Source organism: Patagioenas fasciata, chromosome 1 (assembly GCF_037038585.1).
Source record: "Patagioenas fasciata isolate bPatFas1 chromosome 1, bPatFas1.hap1, whole genome shotgun sequence".
Lineage (NCBI taxonomy): Eukaryota > Metazoa > Chordata > Aves > Columbiformes > Columbidae > Patagioenas > Patagioenas fasciata.
In genome coordinates, this window is record NC_092520.1 from 101,171,927 (window position 1) to 101,192,365 (window position 20,439).

The following is a 20,439-nucleotide window of genomic DNA, read 5'->3' on the forward strand; positions in this document are numbered from 1 at the left end:
TTAGCCATTTTTCTGTGTTATATTTCCTGATTTACACAGAAGACATAAGAATTAAGTATAATATGTAAATATCAAGTCCAATAGGTAGGATTTTCTGTCCTGCTCACCTTTCTTAGTCAACCTGAATATTCTGTGTTTAAGATTTGTGTTGTATCTCATTCCTGATAGCTGAAATACCCAGGAGATCATATCAGCATTTTATTTGATAGAAAAGAGAAAAAGAATTTTAAGTTCATATGAAGTTGAGAAATAGGCAAAACTCCGTGTTTAACTTACCTTTTAAGACTTTGAGGTAGTATAAAAATATTTTGGTTTATACTGGCTGGCATTATGCAGCTTCAGGGAAATAGAAGTATGAATAAAGATAGTCCTTAGAGCCCTATATTGAAAATATTCAAAATGTTAACATTTGGAAAACTGTTGAAAAGATATTTAAAAAAAAAAAAGGTCCTCTTATGATCACCTATATTTGTGTATATATTTGTGTGTATACATATATACATACATGGGAGATGGGAGAGGTGCCTGAGGACTGGAGGAAAGCTAACGTCACCCCAGTCTTCAAAAAGGGCAAGAAGGAAGACCCGGGTAATTATAGACTGGTCAGCCTCACCTCCATCCCTGGGAAAGTAATGGAACAACTTATCCTTGGTGCCATCTCAAGGCATATCAAGGATAAGAGGGTCATTAGGGGCAGTCAACATGATTTCACCAAGGGGAAGTCATGCTTGATCAACCTCATAGATATGAAGATATAACGAGGTGGATAGATGATGGCAGGGCAGTGGATGTGACCTTCCTTGACTTCAGTAGGGCATTTGACACAGTCTCCCACAGCATTCTCATAGCTAAACTGAGGAAGTGTGATCTGGACGGTCAGGTAGTGAGGTGGACTGCGAACTGACTGAAGGAAAGAAGCAAGAGAGTCATGGTCAATGGGGCAGAGTCCGGTTGAAGGCCTGTATCTAGAGGAGTGCCTCAAGCATCAGTGCTGGGGCCAGTACTGTTCAATATATTCATCAGTGACTTGGATGAGGGACTAGAGCGTGCTATCAGCAAGTTTGCTGATGACACCAAGCTAGGAGGAGTGGCTAATACGCCAGGAGACTGTGCTACCATCCAGCGAGACCTGGACAGGCTGGAGAGCTGGGCAGGGAAAAATTTAATGAAATATAACAAGGGCAAATGTAGAGTCTTACATCTGGGCAGGAACAGCCCCAGGTTCCAGTATAAGTTGGGGAATGATCCATTAGAGAGCAGTGTAGGGGAAAGGGACCTGGGGATCCTGGTGGACAGCAGGATGACCATGAGCCATCACTGTGCCCTTGTGGCCAAGAGGGCCAATGGCATCCTGGGATGTATTAGAAGGGTGGTGGTTAGTAGGTCAAGAGAGGTTTTCCTTCCTCTCTGCTCTGCCCTGGTGAGACCACAGCTGGAATATTGTGTCCAGTTCTGGACCCCTCAGTTCAAGAAGGACAGGGAACTCCTGGATAGAGTCCAGTGTAGGGCAACCAAGATGATTAAGGGAGTGAAGCATCTCCCTTATGAGGAAAAACTGAGGGAGCTGGGTCTCTTTAGTTTGGAGAAGAGGAGACTGAGGGGTGACCTTATTAATGTTTATAAATATACAAAAGGTGAGTGTCACGAGGATGGAGGCAGGCTCTTCTTGGTGACAAACAATGGCAGGACAAGTGGTAATGGGTTAAAGCTGGAACATAAGAGGTTCCACTTGAGAAGAAACTTCTTTGCAGTGAGGGTAACAGAACACTGGAACAGGCTACCCAGGGAGGTTGTGGAGTCTCCTACTCTGGAGACATTCAAAACCCGCGTGGACATGTTTCTGTGTAACCTCATCTAAGTGTTCCTGCTCCGGCAGGAGGATTGGACTAGATGATCTTTTGAGGTCCCTTCCAATCCCTAGCATTCTATCATACACCTGTGTAGACATGTATGCTTGCATATAAAAATGTATGTGTTTATATACATATATGCTGATCCTCAAAAAACTAAATGACCTAAGCAGGAATAACTGAGTAAATATTTACCCAGAAATTTTGTTTCCTTACTTACAGTACACTTTGAGATGCCTACACAGCTATTCCACTTTCAGCTAAACAAGGCACTTTGCAGTGTTTTTATGTTACTTGGAATAAATAAGTTTTCTTATTGCTTGTGTAATTAATGCTACTTCTGCAGTGCATACTAAATATGTAGATTGAGTATGGTATAGCTGTGGATTTGGTACTACAACTTGAGATATTTTGTGAAGAGAAAATGTATTTCAGACCATGAAGATTTAAAAAGGCTCTGTTAATTCATTTTAAGTATCAAACTGTGAATTTCACTGAAAACAGTGGTTAAATTTCCTTTTTCTTTCTTTCTTTTTTTACTAAATGAGATGATACAGGGATTATAGTATTCATTCTGAAACCAGTATAGAAGCCAGTTATGCTGTAATGAATTGCTATGACTTATTGCGTTTTAAATCAAAGTGATCTATAAGTGAAATGCCATGACAAAAAAAATAGTGTCAAAGGTGCAGCCACTACTAGAGGCTTCTAGTACCACTTAGTGATTTTAAAACTAGTTCCTTGTACAAATGGAAACTTTCTGGTGAAAAGCAACAAAATGGAGACTGATGTAAGGTAGCACTATTCTTATGTGATGTATAAAAATGTAAGGAATTTGTCAGTTTAAGATATTATTTGGGATAAAAATCAGCAAAATAAACTAGAACTGCACAGATAGCAAAAGATGATTGGAAAAATTTATTAGGAACAGAAAGGTAAATGTTCTTGCCTCAGGGTAAAAGCCTTCTGCAACAGATGGGAATAAATGAGACATATCCCCAGTGTATCTGTTTTTCTGTCATTGCCCCATGTGGTCCTTCTTGAACTTTTCTACTTAGAATTATTACAAACTGTCAGTGGTATTAAATAGATCTGTCCCTGGAATTTCAGGAGTTCTTAGAAGAATAGTTATCAGTTTCGATGAGCAATGGTTGTAGTATTCTGCCTGAAGTAGGAACTGTAACTTGTCTACAATTTCTTATAAAAGACTTCTTGTTTTCCATTTTAAGATAATGTAGTCTCACACGCTGTATGTGCTGAAGGTAGATAAAATATCACTCTGTTAATCCTAAATACATTTTAGGAAAAACAATAGTGTTGTTTGTTTGTTTGATACTCAAAGGCATATGTACTCTCATCTTTCTTATGTTCAGTGTTGTATATTTCAGTACCATCATTTAAAACATTGTCCTGGTTCTAATGTTAACACTTACAGAAAAGGTTACTGCTACATATTTCTTCTGTAAATATTTGTATTATTCAGTACCAGATTTAAGCTATTGAAACAGGACTATAGGTGTTATTATAGCTATAGATTAGTTTCACCTCCATAGATTTTCAGATCCCAGAATAGGAAGTTGTTATATAATATTATACACCATTATTACTGTGGTAATTTACATTAGAAAGGACATACCGTGGCAGTTTAAAGGTCTATCTGGACCAGTATTCTTCCTCCAATAGAAGATGCCTAGAAATGAGTAACAGTGCAAACATATAACAATACTTTATACATACTTTATACGTACATACTCTGAGACTTCCTGGTTTGAAATTCGGGACTACTTGAGTTGAAGATGGTACTAGTACTGTAAGGTTGTTCTAGTTTTTATTCTGTGAATTTGTTTAATTGTATTTTGAATCTGTGAAAGCTTATAGAATCACACCATTCTGAAGCAGTAAATATGTTTAGAATCTATAGTGTATGTAAAATATTTTGTTTCAAGCTTACTGCTTAATACTGTAATTTGGTACTTTACTGACATTCGTGTATTCTGCTGAGATATTAAACAATAAGGTCTGATTCACATTCTCAATGTCATGCTTACTTACATAGACTGCTGTCATATGGCAACTCAACTGTAAGTTTTCCTTTGTAGTTCTGTAGTTCAATTTATTAATTTCTTATAAAGCACCATCTCATAGCTTTCATCATTAAAGGTAGTAGTTTCAAAATTTTTGTCTGAATGTGTTCGGTATATTTGGAAAGTTTTATAGAGTTTTAGCCTAACTGTATTAATTTTTAACTCTGTTTTTTAGTAACACAGAATTTGAAATAATTGCTTGTAGCTATATGAAAGAAGATTTATTATTTGTGAAGACATCTGTTGTGCCTCCTTAAATACATAGATGTTGATTTTGCAATGGATAGGAAGAATTTAGTTTTTTTATTGCTTGTGAAAACAGCTTCAGAAGAAACACAGTACTTTCTTTAAAGATTTATTGCTATTCTTTTCATATAAAATAACTCTTATACTTAGTAGATTAAACCAAATCTGATCCTCTAAGAGTTTTAATGCTTGGTATGAGACCATTTTGTTTTTTCTGGATGATCTTCTTATCCGGGTAACAACAATACATCATACTTGTGTGTAACAACTTTTTTTCCTTTCTTATCAAAATTTTTCTTTTAAGATTAATGATAATTTTTAATGGTTATTTTTTTTTTCCAGAACAAAAATAATGTGGTGTGTGTAGTGGAAGAATTGCTTAAGTGTAGTGGATTTGGGGAGGGCTAAACAGTGTTCTTCTACCATAAAGAAGATAAAGATTTTGAATTTTGGCTTGCCAACCATTTTATGCTGGTGTTTTCTTGTTTGTTTGTTTGTTTTTTCTTGTAGGACTGACTCCAAAGCGTACTTTTGTGTATCTGTTTAAAATAAGATTTAATTTCTTTCCGGTTTTCAGAAGAGAAGCCAACAGCTTTAAAGATTTTATTTTCACTGCTAACAGTGGATTGTTTTATTTTGGAAGAGTGAAATGTTTGACTTCATAACCATAGGGGAGAATGGCTTCAGAGATTGCTAAGAGCTCATGATCCCATTAGCCATTTTTTCTGGGATGTTTCTTTGAAAAAAAACTACCATCTATCTTCAGAGAGATACTTACTTACAAAGAAAAAAAAAAAAAAAGACAATATTTCTCTTTAATATGATTCTCTTAAAGCAGATCTTTTCCTACAGTGGGTGGGAGATAGAATAATGTGTTCCGGGAGGTATTAAGGGCAACTTCAAAACGTTGGAGGAACTGTAATAAAAGGAGATAGTGGAAAGTAAATTGTATGTTTCTGGGGTTTGGAGCACAAAGCAGGCATAAACTAGTCAGTGAGATAAAGCATACTGATGCATCAGTTAATAAAAGCAAAGCTTGAAAAACTCCGCAGTAAAGCACAGAAGGCAGGAAAAGGAGAAAGATAACATAAATAACATGTTTCATTCCCGTGTGCAAAGACTAAACTGACTATACTTGTAGTGTACTCAACAGGTACTGACCTAGACTGTCATAAAAATCTCTGAAAAAGGAAATTCCGTGGCCATGGTCCACTTTATGCAATATCTGCCAGTATTTTCCACTCATTTCCATTTGAAAGATTTTTCTGTTGTCTAACCTAACCAAGAATTTCCTCTGCTAGAGTTTAAGTCCATCCTTCCTCTTCTAAAAAGAGGCGTACAGTAGATCTTTGCTTTTCTGGTGACTTTGTACATATATACAAATTATGTCCTGCTTCGGTTATTTCCTCACCCCCTCTTGGCAAAACAATTCCATTCTCTCAGTGTTTCTGTAGTGGTGAATGTTTGTTTGTTTGTTTCTTCTTTTTTCTGGTGCTCTCTTAGTTAATTCATGCCTTTCTTGAAATTTTGTACCAATTTCTGGGTTTTATACAAGGTGACACTTCGCTAAAACTGAATAGAAGTGAAAGGATCAGTCTGCCTTTTTAAGATCCAACTCTTTATGCATCCTAGCAAAATATTTGCTTTTTCTGCAACAATATGAGATTTGCTGTTATCTCCAGATTCTTTTCTGCAGAATTTCCATCTATTCAATTTTTCCATGTAGTATTTGTATAATGAATCATTCTTAATTAAGTGTAGTACACTGCGCATATCATTATTGGATTTTATCGCATTTCTTCCAGATCATTACTCCAATTGTTGACGAGCTTAAATTCTAGTCCTTTCCTCATGAATACTTGCAACACATTCTTTTTTCCCAGAGTCAATTATTTTTAACCGATTTGATATTATCTCCAGATGGGACTAAGGTAGTTTTATGTCATTTTCCCAGTTCCATGGGAAAATATTAAATAGTCTATAGCCTAGGACTTTGCAGTTTGATTTGTGGACAGCCGATAATTAGGCTTACTCTTTTTCAGTGAGTTTTGTGCTCCACCTAACAGCACCTTCTTCCTGCGCTACTTTTTCCTTGCTTCCTTATGAGAGAAAATGTGAAGTTAAAATGTCTAGTATTTCTTCTTTGTCCACAGTATCTTCTACCTGTCACATAGACAAAATTCAGCCTAGAGCAGTTTATGGTGACTGTTGCATGCTATTCTGCCAACAAATAAGTAATTGGTTATTTTATTGGAGAATCATTACAGATGTTTCCTTGATTATCTTAATTTGAAAAGTGTCTTCATACCCTGCAAGTAATCTTGAGGCTTCAAATCTAATAATATATATATAAAACATTTATTTTTGATTCATTGGAAACTAAGAATTTTGGCAAAAAAGCATTGCAAAAACTTGTAGCCTTATGTGCTATTTATTCATCAGAGGATGAACTCAAATCCAACCCAAAGAGTGGCAATGAAGACTGTTTGACCTTTTATTTCTCTTTCTTGGAGAAGAGAGGGAAAACATCTAAATCTGAAAACGTTCTCACCTAAATTTTGGTTTTGACACATCTGATTTTTCTACATTCAGGATGAATTAGGAGTGAGACTATGTATTAAGTAATTGATGTAAAATATGTTTCAGAGACTTCTTAAAAGCCATAAAATTTTTAAAACCTCAATAAATCTGGACTTCTTCAGTTAAAAATAGTTAAAATATGGAAATTAATAATTAGATTGCCGTTGAAAAACTTTGTTTCTATCTGGAAATGCTTCATGAAAAGAGAGGGCAGGTTAAACCGACTCTTAAAGACACACTGCCATGAGAAAGTTGGCCAGTGCTGTTGTTCTTGGTTACTGCACGCATGCTACATGGTGCTGCTACAAGTTAAAAATAAAATAACCTATTAAAAATAAATAAATGCAGGAATTAAGTTAGTCCCAAATCACTGAACTGAGTATGAACGTTGCTTCCTTTAGTGTTGAGTGGGATCAACAATTGAAACAGACTTCCTTTTAGTTCACTTACAGATGCCTCTGCAGTATATTTTAGCTTTCCATAACCATAGTAAATGTCTGATTTTACTACATAACAGTGACTGAATGTCCGCTCTAAGTTAATCCTGCATGATTATTTTCTTTCATGAAGTATTTTCACCTCTTGTCATGGGTGAGACAGAGTAAATGACAGCCTGTGATGGATCAGGATACTGGAGTTTATTGAAGAACCAGAAAGATCAGAACTCTTATCCCATATGATAGAATTATAGAATCATTTTGATTGGAAGAGACTTCAAAGATGATCAAAGCCAACCATAACCTAACTCTAATACTAAACCATGTCCCTAAGAACCTTATCTACATGCCTTTTAAACTCCAGGGATGGTGACTCCACCACTTATGTGGGCAGCTTGTTCCAGTGCTTTACAACCCTTTCCGTGAAGATTTTTTTCCGAATATCCAATCCAAACCTTCCTTGGCACAACAGACAGTCACTCCGCACAGTGCTATGTTCACAAAGTATCAAATTCCCTTTCTAGCAGGGAGGTTGCTACTGGTCTGAGAATATCACACAGATGTCATGTCAATTCATGTTGCTGCTCACAGTCACCAGTCTCAGGAGTCACTCACCAAAGTCCTTGGGCATCTGCTGCCATTTGTCTTTATTAATTTCTCTGATCTTCAGGCTTTTCTCCCACTTCCAAAATCCTTCCTCCAGTTAGGAACCTCTTCACCTTCTTTCATGTCTCCTGTTGTGTCATCAAGATTGCTGCTTTTTGGGAATGCTTCTTTTTGGCCTCTTCTTTCCATAACTCAAAATTCCAAGTTTTGCCAATATGAATAGTCCATGTGCAAAAGTATAACTTGTGATCAACCTTATTGGTGCTTCTGTCTCATGCATCTTCATTGATGGGAGGATTCAGAACATGCCACTTTAGTCTAGATGTTATAAAAATTTGCAGCCAACCCCTATTGGAAGCAGCTGACAGGTAACAGGAATCTGTATCAGAATTAAGAAGTTCAATTTTGGACAATTTCCTCTCCTCTCCCCTCCAACCAGACAGAGTTATATGCTGCTTGTTTGCATTCATGTTTTAAGCTATTTTTGGCCTACCACACCCATCAGACAGGCTTTCATCATGATCTTGGCTGAGAATCTTTATCTTAAAGATCCATTAGTAGCTTTTTTTTTTACTGCTACTTTATTTTTTTTTTCAATAAGTGCCAATATGAATAAACAAATACATTTATATGCTTAGAAGGAAATGAGGAACCCTGAGTAAGACTTTTGATTTCCACTGTTTGTTTCTACTGAAACTGAGTAATTATATTTAAAAAGTTAATTATAGTAGAGTGGTTAGCTGGCAGATTTGCTGCTAGATTTGATCTAATAAGGAAAAATAAATTATGTTTCCTGACTAATTTATTCACAAACATTTAAGTCAGTTGATTGCTAGCAGAAGAATCTACTGGAAAACAACAAAAATAGTTATAAAAGTATTTAATTAGTCAACATGGGAAAATATTTCACTTCATGTGTTGTTTTTTTTTTTTTCCTTCATGTTCCCATTTACATAGGCTATAAACCTACAGTTCAATAAATATTTTTTAAACAATAGTACTACCATGTTTCATTTCCACAGGCACAGCCATTTATGTGGCTGCATGGTAAACCAGATTGGTGTGATCCAGATTAAAAAATAAAGTTTTACCCTTTTTAAGCCAGCTTTGTTCCCACACCCACTTTGCTGCCATGTGGGCAATTCTACCAGCATGAAAGTATTAGTGGAGCTAGAAGAAAGTACATCGATGTTAGGGACAAGCGTACTCAAGTAATAGTCTCATCAGAAGCCTAAAGATAGCTACTGGTACACTTAAAGTAACATTTAAAGTTAAAATACATTAAACAATAAAGTTTACTTTTTGATCAAAGTATCCAGTTTAATGAATTTTCATAACCAGGCTGAGCAAATCAATCTAGATGACTAACCTGAAGAACAATTCAATATTGGACCTAATTTAAAATGAAAGCAGAAGTAGTTAATCTTAAAGGTTAAAAATAAAAATGTGGAAATAGTGATTTATTAAAAATACCAATATTGTATACTGAGAGTGAGCCTGAGTTCTATTAATAAAAAAAGAGAACAGATCATTGAATTTTATAGGTCCCAACTATGATCAATAATATGATGGATTTATATTAGAAAGACTAACTTCGTATTTGTTTTTGCAGTGACTACATTAAATATTTTTGAAATACCTGCAAACAATTTACCAAGGAGTTGGGATGAAATTAACGTCTCCTACTGTTGACATTTGTAAAATGGAGGTCTGCAGGTAGATGTTATATATCCAGTCAGACTTCATCTTTGGTACCTTGCCCTCCAGAATTATCAAGGACTCTTAAACTTGGAGTTTTCTGCTTGAAAAAAGTTGTTTCAGTTAAACAATAGGAAAAAGCTAATTCTTACAGAGTGAAATGTCAATTTTAAAAAATCATTTCTTAAAACATAAATTTATAAATGAATGTTTTAATTTTGATTTACAAACTTACAGAAAATGAAATTTCCATTTTAATATTCTTTTAAGCAGTTTTTTGATATTTTTTAACTGTACATTACATGAATATTTAAAAGAAAATGTAAATTGTTTTCTGTCTGGATTAATGAAACAATGACAATAAAAGAAACATCATTTGAAATCTTAAATGGATTAAAACTTTCTTCAGAAAAGATTTTTTAGATAGTGATTTGAAATATTTTTTTTAATGTTCTGGAAGAAACTTCCTCTTTTCTGTAAAAAGGAGGATAAAGCTTGTCTTTCATTTTAAGCCAGTTCTTTTATTTAAACTATTAGATGTTATTTTATAAGAACTAAAATGGAACAAAATAACACTTTACGGCCTTCCAGAAGAAAAGAGCCTGTTTGAGAACAGTGTAATTGTTAACAGAATTAAAATTGGACAGAACATATTTTATATAATGATTCATTCATAGTAAGATCTCCATCTGTCTTCTGAAATGGCAAATAGGTTTTAGAGTGGACAGAAGGGGAAGCTATTGGCTAAAATTACACATGCTTAGATCCAAGATTGTAAGACTGTGAAAACCAATCTTGTTGACTGTAATTGAATGTATGAACAGAAGAAGTGGGAAGAGATTGAAGAGTGTGATGAGGCAGAGCATTGCAGACAGAGGTGTGGGCAGGAGCAGCCATTGGCTTTCGAACTCATTGGCCTGCTGATCTTTTCTTTCATTTGAAATAATGTTTGAAGTCACATTACAGCATGAATAGGAAAAAATAAGGGATTTGGGACCAAGTCTAAACATCACCACAAAGAAGTGGCAAACTAAAATCATTAGTGGTAAACTAAATTACATGACTTTCGTGAGCTCATGGAGCATCTGCTTCTATTCTTTCTTACTAGAGCTATGTGAATATGCTGAAGTATCTTCAAATAGCTAATGTGAAGTGATAGACATTTAAGTTTTTCAGATGCTGAGACATCTGTGTTTCATAAATGACAGAATGAACAAAACGAACAAAAAAATCTTTTGCTTAGAGTATATTACAGAAGTTTGTAGGTTGACAATGATTTAATTTTAATTAATTATTAATATTCTAATAACTTTCCTACTGAATTTTTGATACCCTTTTTTTAACTTGCGCAGGATATTTATTGTAGCACTTAGTGAAATTACTTTTAGCACCCTGCTTGAAAGTCTTTTGTAGGAGCAATGTTAAATCTCTAGTAAGGTAGACCAAACATCATCTTTATTCCTACATCATCGTACATGAGCATGAAGTTAAAAAAAAAACCCAAAACCAAACAACAAAAAAACCCCCGTTATAACTGACTGGCTCTTAAAGCAGCAGGTTGTAAGGTTGTTTCAGGTGTATAATATCTTTCTTAATAGCACACCAAATCCTTCTGAAGCTCTTTATCTGGTGCTCATGCCACAAGGAAGGTTCTTTCCCTACAGAGTACGTCTTTTTCCTGAATGCCGTCTTTTTGTTTCAAGTCATAAGAAGTTCTGTACAGAATTGTCTTCTAAATAACTATTTTGGCTGGTTCTTCAAATGTAGTTTTGGGTCACTAATGAAAGACATTATTCCTCCATATTTTTCTTTACTTTCAAAATCAACAAAAGATAATTCTGCAGCTGTACCAAGTGCTTCCTCACAAAGTACTTGGTAATGAAAAATACTTCCGCTTTGGGTATTTTCTGGGTACTTTTTTTTAAAAAATTTGGTTATAATTTTTAATTAAACCATTTTGGGGAACTTCTTTCCAAATTTAAATTTACCAAAATATACCAAAATATTTATATGTTGCAGTGATCCTAACTTCTTCCTAACAAGATCATTGTACATAAAGGAGCCAAGTGATCCACATGACAGTTAACCTGAGCAGGCGTGGGGCTGTGCTGTGCTTGTCTTTTGGCTACAGGGTCATCTCCTCCAGCTGATCGTAACAGAGAAGCCCGTAGGCAGCTCTCACTTGGTGCCAGTGATTACGCCACCAGTGTGTCCTTGTCTGTAACTAACTAAAACTGCAACATCAAGTTCTCATGTTAATGTCATTTTCATCTGATACTGGAAATGAGTAGCAGAAGTCTTTTGTTTTAACAAAATCCTATAAGAGGTAGCCCTCCCACAGACTGCATCTCTGCAGTGCGCTGCATCCTGAGTGGAGGTCAGTTCTAGTGCTGCACAACATGAGGTTCTGAGTGTCTAAAGAGATGTAAGGTTATTTGTAATAAGCTCTTTTTCCCTATAGTGTTAGCTCCAGTACCTGGCAGTGATGATACTTTATGAAGTCTGTGTGTCTTAGTGGGGTCATAATGAACCAGCACCTCCTGGTGCAAAGCATATACATATCAAATGTTACTTCTGAATATTAATGAAAATTGCATAAAAATTTAACTCTTCTATGATGTATAAAGTCACAATTACATAAAATTATCTTGTGTGTTAGCTAACTTATTCTTCATACAATATGTATACAGCGAGTATATGTATACAGCAAGTATATATATACATCAAGTATTTAAACATTAGCCTTTCCTAGGATTAATTTTTATTTGAGGTCATATTTACTCTGCATGAATATAGGATTCCATCTGAATGCACTTGCTATTTAATGGTTTGCCCAATCTTTTTTTAATTCTATTTGGTTCTTGAATAGTTTTTCTCTCAAGTTTAGTCTGAAACAATGTATTTACAGCACTGTAGAACAATTTTATAAGCTTGTAACTAATCTGTTTGGTATAAATGAGGAGTTCCACAACCAAATTTGTGCCTGTATCTGTAATAACTACTTATTTTCAAATTTGATTTAACTGTACTTCTTGGGGGACCAATTGAAGTTAGGCGAGCTGATGTTGATAAATTATGATCTGACATTAGCAACAGCATGTATCTACTTTTTCTCTGTCACTAATTACAATTTTGCAATCACACTTAATATCAAACAAAAGTAGGTGGGTAAAGGCAATTGAGGAAGTAGAAAGTCAAGCAAAATATGTGCTGGTAAAAGAATAATTTTGAAGATTCATAGTGTCTTCAACACTACATGGAATGGTTAGTAGTGTTTCAGTTCAAGATCAGGATTTATTTTTTCCAATTTGATTGTTTTTTTGATTTGTGCCCTGGCTTTTGGACAATAACTTGCTCGGTTATATCAGCCTGGCTGATGTCTGGAGGCACGTAGGAATGAATGAGGTTACCCTAAGAAATTTAACAATTTTTAATATACAACCTACTTTCTTTCTTAATCAGTGTAGTGTTGATATTCATAGGGTATGTAACACACCCAAAAATACTGTCTCGGGTTTAAAACCCTCAGTAATATTTATAGTATAACATCATCTAATTTGTGAGAGCAAAAGATTCAACATTCTTGACCATGTAATGAGACAATTTTATTCCAAATGCATAGAGAATCTATCCTTTTCCCTTCCTTGAACTTCCATTTAGTTTTTAGTATTCTTTCTTTAGAGACCTTTAAAATATACATAATTTGTGTTTGGTCTTGTAGAATGAAGCTCTTAATAGGGGCATACTTGAAATAAGGGTCTGAAATGTGTAACATGGTGAAACATTTTATGCTTTTGTTCTTTTAAATTATTTCTATGTCAAGTAATGGTACCTTCAAATTATTTTGCTAATGAAGATAGTGGACTGTGCTGAACATTGTTATATTATTACCATAACAGTTCAGTGCTACGTTTTTATCTTTTAATGGTAGCATTTTTAAAAGAAAATAATATTTCTTTATATTATAATGTTAAGATGTTTATGTGTTTATAGTGTGTAGGAGCTTTTTGATCATCTCAGATTCTGTAGCATTCTTAGGAAGCTTCAAACTTAGTAAACAATACCCTCTCTGGATGTATAGTGAAATAAAAGGCACCTAATTTGTCCTATATGAGAAAACATGGTCCTAGTTTATCTAAAAACCTTGCCACTTGCTGAAGTCCAAAATGTTCCCTAAATTTGGGAGCTTGGACCTGAGACAGTAAGAAAATAAAATGAAATTAGACAATAGATATTTTTGCAAGAGAATTTGGAAGAAACTGCAACTAACAGAACAGAGAAGGCATGACTCAGTACTTGAATCTTTTTTGACAAGTTTCCTCTCCTTAAAAAAGGATCAGTGTATGAATAATAGTTACAATACTCTAGGTGAGATTTTTCATGTTTTTAGCAATGGCCTTGGAAGAGAATTGTGCCTGGGAAATTCTACATGTGAACAGATGTTTCTTTTTTCTGTTCTTTCCTCTACTCAGTCATTCCACATAGTTATCATATCTATCTAGAATAAAATTAAGCATCTCAGGGGAAAAGAGTCTGATTCATCTTGCTCTGTTTTAAAATCAGGTGAAGTACCTCCGATGAGATGGATAGTAAATTTTGACCAAGATCTTCTAGACAGTCTGGTATTGGCAGCACAGCTGGCAGCTTATTGCCCATATTTGGTAAGGACTTTTCTTGATATTGTGCAATTTTTATACAGTTTATTAATTAAGGCCTTATTTTCCATTAGAACTGTTGCATTATGTGGTTTTTAAAAAGAAAAAAAAAATTAGGAAGTCTAGAGTGACTATTTCAGTATTAATTTTTATTTTATCTGGGTATATTCTTCATAGGGAATTTTAGTTCAAAATTTAGACCTCATGGATTGCTGAAAACCTGAAAATACAAACATAGTAATTTTGCTTAATGGAAGAACAAAACTTTGATATTTCTTTCTTCTCTAGATTGCTACTCACTTTGTAAGGATGTATACTAAACCAAGAACATCTGAACAGTTCCTGCACAACGCTTTGATAGTTGTGAATGCCATGCGTGCTGTCAGTCTGGCTATAGACATAGAGGTAAATGATTTTATACTAGCGGTTCTTATATATATACATATGTATATATATATTTTTTTTCCTTTTATGATATTAATATTGTACATCAAATTAAGCTAAGATTTTAGTGAAGCAGTTTTGCTTTATGATGTGGTACTGTATGATGGTAACTTTTACTTCATAAAAATGTACTGAATTACAAATATTTTCCATGCTTCCTTAATTTGTAGAATCACATATATACAACTAACTGAATATAGGATTCATTTGGTTCAGAATCTAGCATTGTAAATCACACAATGAAAGCCTGAATTGAATTTATTATTAATATTCTAATGTCATTTAGAAAACAGTATCTTCAAGAATAATCATCATGCACTTAAACATAAAAAGGACTGGTAAAAAAACATATGAATGTCTGATGACACTTCTGTGCATCTATCTAATCTCAAAGGCCCATGAGGCTTCTGTCCCAGATTTGATGCACACAGAAATCAGTAGCTTTGGACTTCTGCTGAGAGTAACACTGTAAGCTGTCAGTTTCTGATGTCCTTTCATGGGACAAGTATGATGTTGCTGATACTAGTTTCTTCTTCAACCTAGGATCCTCTTAGGATCATTTTTATATATTTAATAACATGCTTTACATCTGTTATTTTTCATTTGCCTACAGCTCCAAATTTTCTCTATGTAGTGCCCTTTACATATGGTAGTTATTTCTGCATTCTTTTTGTTGCTCCTGAAACCAGTTTTCTCCTCGTCCCAGTTTGCATTTCTTTAACTGACCATTTGTGAATTATTTGTAGCTGTGAGTTCTGGTAGGACCACACAAAGATAAAACAAATTAGTCACAGAGGCTTGATCAGTTAAAAAGGTTGCTGTCACAGCTAAACCAAGTAAACCAAAACTCTGCTCTTCTCTTCCATGTGCTAGTTGTGTCTGTTAGTTACCAAACTATTACATGTTTGAAACAGCAGATTACCTCTTATTTTCCTTTTTTACTTTTGCTCCCTGAGTCATTAAAAATCCTGTCCTTACCAAAACTAGCAAAAACTCTTCAAAGTCACGTGTTTCTCTTAAGAATTTGCAGAGTGATGTAGCTTCCATCATGAGCGAAGTGAATGTCAGGGACTGAGATGGGCTGGGGTGGATTTGGAGCATGGTGGGCTGCCTAGAACAAGATACAGTAGAATAGGCATTGTATTTTTTAGTGTATGAGGAAACTTCCCAAACGAATTAATGGTATTAGGAATCAGAGATAGAGGTCTGGTGTGAATAAGGTGGTATGAAAGGAAACTCTGTTAAAACTTCTTTATTTCCTTTCCTTTCAACTGTGTTATGATTACAGGGAAAAATTAACCCTGCTGCTTCCAGTGGTATCAGCTATTGCCTTCCTCCCACATCCTGATAAAAATATGCTGCTATAATTGCCTTTGTCATGACAGGCTAAACCAAGAAAATCTACCATTTTGTATACTTGTAACTGACAGGAAGCGTAAAAAGATCACCTGTGCATAATCCTCAAAATTAAGGCATGTTTTGCCTCAGATTTTTATAGGAAAAACAGACAGTTCAGCACATGAAGGCAGGGTCTGGATGCGGATATGCAAAAGGAATTAACCACATTAAAGGTGGAAGTAGAACTCTAGGACACTCTCCTTATTGCACTTTGTGTCTTTTAGGACTACAATGTTTGCAGTACTACAATATTATTAATTCGTTTTTTTTTGCCTTTTTTTTTTTTTTCTTTTTTTGAGTATTGGTGTTTTTATAGATGGGAACATCTGTTTCTGTACAGACTAATAATTTTAAAGAAAGCTATATGGTCAGTCAACACCAGGAAAAGGAAGAGATCTTGGATCTTTGAGGGCTGTATTTTAGTTCTAGCTAAGGCGTGTTCTATAGACAGAATATTGTGGAAAGTGGAAAAAAAAAAAGAAGGTGGTAAAGGTTATTTTTTTACGTAGATTTATTGGAATTCATATATGGTTTTCTAAGACTACTGTAGAAATTTGTTAAGCTTCTTGTTCTTCAGCAATAAAAGCAGTAAAATACATGAATCCTGTTGCTAAAATGTTCTAATTTGGGATTTTTCTGATAGTCTTGTCTCTTAAATTTAGCAGGCTAAAATGCTTCAACAACATTGGAAAATTTCTTGACTATCAGGCAATCACTACTTCTGAACTTTCAGGACAGCTTTGCATTAATTTATGCAAGGGTGGTGGTGAGAGCACGAGCTGAAACTTGTATTAGGTTTGCAGTAGATGGCACTTTCAATCACGTCAAAAATCTGAGGTTCTGTAATAATAAAGAAGTTTAACTGCCTGGAAGACTTCAGCTGCAAGATTAAATGATACCTCTAATGGAGTTCAAGGCTTTTAAATCCTCTAAAGGATTAAGATATAAGCTTAAGATGGAGCACTTTGGGCAAGAAATTATTTGTTTTCACTTTCTAATGATGACTGACAGTTCAACCCTGGAGTATTAGTTCTGTCTTTCTACGTATTAGTTCTGTCTTTCTATGTATTTTTACTTTGTGCTTGATATTTTTAAGTTCTAAAATACTTTGATTTGAAGAAGATCTAATTGAAAGCCCAAAATAAAATATTGCAAGATAGGATAGTGGATAACAGTGATATGGAGGGAATGTATGTGACAAGGATAAATTAGGAGAGAAGATGCAGTAATTGGGGATATCCAGTAGAGGAATTCAATTTTCTAGTGACCGATTTAAAGTTGAGGCCAACAATACTGACATTTAAATTTGGCACCAAGTAAAAGGGAGCATATTTTCAAATGAGCTGTGAAAGATGACATCAGTAAAGTTGGAGAGTGTTAAGAAACTGAAAATAGATGTGTCTGTTCTATTGAGATGAAGGTGGGAATTCAGCATCATTGTGGAGTAGAAACTAGTGAAACTGGGCAGTAACATGTCCATAAGAAAGGGGGTAGATGATAACCCCAAGACCTGAGTCTGAAAAGAAGGAAAGAAGATGCTGTCAGCAGCCAATGGAGAAAAGGAAAGAAATACAGCAACATAGATTTTTTTTTTTTTTGATTTCCAGTCTATGTAAGAATCTTCTGATCTTTTTTCCAGACTTGCTGACTTTTCTATTCTGACACTGATTTCCAGCTTATGGAAAATTGATCTGCTGGAGTTGTATAAGCAAAGTGTATACAAACTTAGGAACCTCCTTTTGTTCACAAACAACATTGTTTCCCATATTTTTATCTTTTAAGGTCAGCGTTTAAGCCTCACAAATCTGGAAATAACTAATAAAGGTTAACATATGATTTTCTGTTTCTGAAATCTAGTATAAGATTTTTATTGCCTTCTGTTTGTTTAATACTTCCACCATAATTTTCATTAGGCATTTGCCATTGTTGGTTCAAACTGGTTACCTAGGTAATATTTCATGGTCACTGATTCCAGGTATTTTTTATTTTTCAGTTATTTGTGTCTTTCTAGAAGCTGTTCTTTGTTGCAGAATGTCTTTTCATCATTGCTTTGTAGTGGGGAAAGCCTTATGTATGATTTTTGCATCTGTCGGATAAATTGCTTTATTACATTATTCAACTAATAATTACACATTCAGAAAAACTGAGTGTTATTGCCAGAAGAAGTGGTTCAGTGGTCTACTGCTTCCTGATATCTTTTAATAAAGTTTTTCTCTCCTATTTTCTGTCTGTCAGAGCTTTGGCTTATAGTTACTTGGATTTTTTTGGATTTAATATACCCTGATTTGTATTTTCTTTTCCTTTTCTAGATATAGGTTAGTATTGGTTGGTAAAATTCTCTTTTCTAGGTATCACTCCACTACAGTGCTATGCTAATAAAACAGAACTACCAGCATTTTCTAAATATCATGAAATGACTTAGAGACAGTTAATGCCATCTAATTTTTGCAGTAGGTTATAAACCTATTTTCATAAAATCAATAGGCATTATTTGTAAGCAGTTACAAACTGTTTTCTGAGCCAGTCATACCAGCAATACTAAAGACCAGCCTTTAGTACTACACAGGTGATTGAAAATGTGGAGAGTTGGTCATAGTGTTAACAGCAAAGAGCTGATGGTGTTGTAACATTTAAATAACTTTGTTTTTGCAATAAAACCAATCTACTAGTCCTTGAATTTCTTGTCTATTTTTGATATAGTCCTAACTTGGAATGTTTAGAAATTGAAGGATAATAACTTATCTGATTTGTCAGCATCAGTGTTTTCTTTATCTAGGCAACACTGCAGCACAAATAAAAAGCTAACAAGCAAGCAGCCAACTCTTCAAGAAATGTGAGGGGCTTTTTCGTATTTTGAGAAACTTTATTATGGATGTAATTGAAGACATAAATATGGTAAACGTTAAAGTTATTGTTTGCTAAGGCAGAATTTTAAAAGCAAAAATATATGTAGACTGTGAATTTTCTGCTGAATGCTGTTATGAAGTACATTGATTTTTATTTTTTTTAAATTTAGTTCCTAGAGTAGTAGATTAATGTCAAATATGCATTTTTATGAGTTCAGCACAGAATAAAACAGAATAATGTAGTCTGAGGGAATAAGTTCTGATCTAAGTGGAAATGAGTAGAAGTAGGTGACAAAAGAAAGTTAGGCTTCAACAGATAATCTACTCTGGCATCTTTGCTATCTTAAATGAAAATGCAGGAGAGACAAACAGCAGAGGTGTAAAACCACAGCTATATTGGAATAATTTGTCCTACAAATACTTTTTAACATTTGATAGCCACTACTGAGATAAGTGAATGGAAAACATCAGAATATTGTTCAGACTTCAGGTTTAATGGTTTTGGCAGGGAAGAAACTTTTTTACTTTGCATAGTAAGTATGTCCTAACATTACAAACTTAAAAAGCAATGGTGATGGAAATAAATAGAAAGACAAGATGAAGCATATGATTACATCACTGAATGAAGAGTGTATGATATGAGTCTTAAGAATTCCAAGGATAAGCATTATCTAGGAAACTGTAGAGATTGACAAGAAACTTCAGATCAGTGCTGAGTTGATGTACTCTCTCTCTTAGGAGGTTGGAGGAGGAGCAGTGCTAGAACTGCTGGGAGTAGGACGTGATGTTTGGCTGGGCACAGGGCAAGAAAAGAGGGAGGAAGCAGCCAGTAACTCTTCCTGCCTTTGTGCTCTATGGAGTCAATGTATTTGCCACCAAGGGAGATGAAGTTCTGCCTGTGCTATGGGATCTCCTACCTGCCTCTAACTTAGTAAAGCAGAAAGGAAATTAAGACATCTTGGAGGTTACATAATGAGATGTAATGCAAGATTAATTTAATAAGTATGTAGGTAAAAATCTTGTCTGTTCTAATATATCTTGACAGGTTTCTCCTTCTTGTTGTACCAAACAAAACAAAAATTCACACTCCTTATAGTACAAAGAACACAGAACACATTCATGCAGGACTAGGGGCCTTTAATTTGCAGACCTACAGGCATTTATTTTTATAAGGGCTGAGCTGTAGTCAGTTATAAGTCTGTGAAGCTTTTTAGGAAATGAAGAAAAAAATAGTAAGCTCTTTTTATTGACTTCTTGGTGTTCTTCTCCTGAATCACTGAAAATAAAATTGTGCTTTTTGTAGGACTAGAATGCTGTAGGCTTGTGAAAGTGAGCATTACTTCAAATGCTTGGTGTTATTGCATTTATTTAGAGCATGTTCAGTAAGAAAACTTAGCTTGCAACTCCATCTTTTCTTCCAGCTTCTTTCTTGGTTGTCCTGAGTATAACTTCAAAAGCAGGGTGTTTTCTCATACTGCTTTTACAGTTTTTACACAGAGTCAAAGAGAGACTGTGCATAGGCATGGAGGAAAAAGAAATGAAGATTTCAAAGTAGACAGAAATCTTAAGTGGTTCAGGAAATCTTGTGCTTAAGC

The 20,439-nt window shown here is 34.7% G+C and overlaps 1 protein-coding gene across 3 annotated transcripts in view; it reads left to right on the forward strand.

The window, feature by feature from the left end:
• CFAP47 (cilia and flagella associated protein 47) overlaps nucleotides 1-20,439 on the forward strand; it is a 298,916-nt gene that overhangs the window by 78,683 nt on the left and 199,794 nt on the right. For all 3 annotated transcript variants that reach the window (XM_065848704.2, XM_071812057.1, XM_071812059.1), the window contains exons 34-35: nucleotides 14,065-14,162; nucleotides 14,445-14,561. In XM_065848704.2, coding sequence (XP_065704776.1) covers nucleotides 14,065-14,162; nucleotides 14,445-14,561 — 215 coding nt within the window. The remainder of the gene's footprint in view (nucleotides 1-14,064; nucleotides 14,163-14,444; nucleotides 14,562-20,439) is intronic.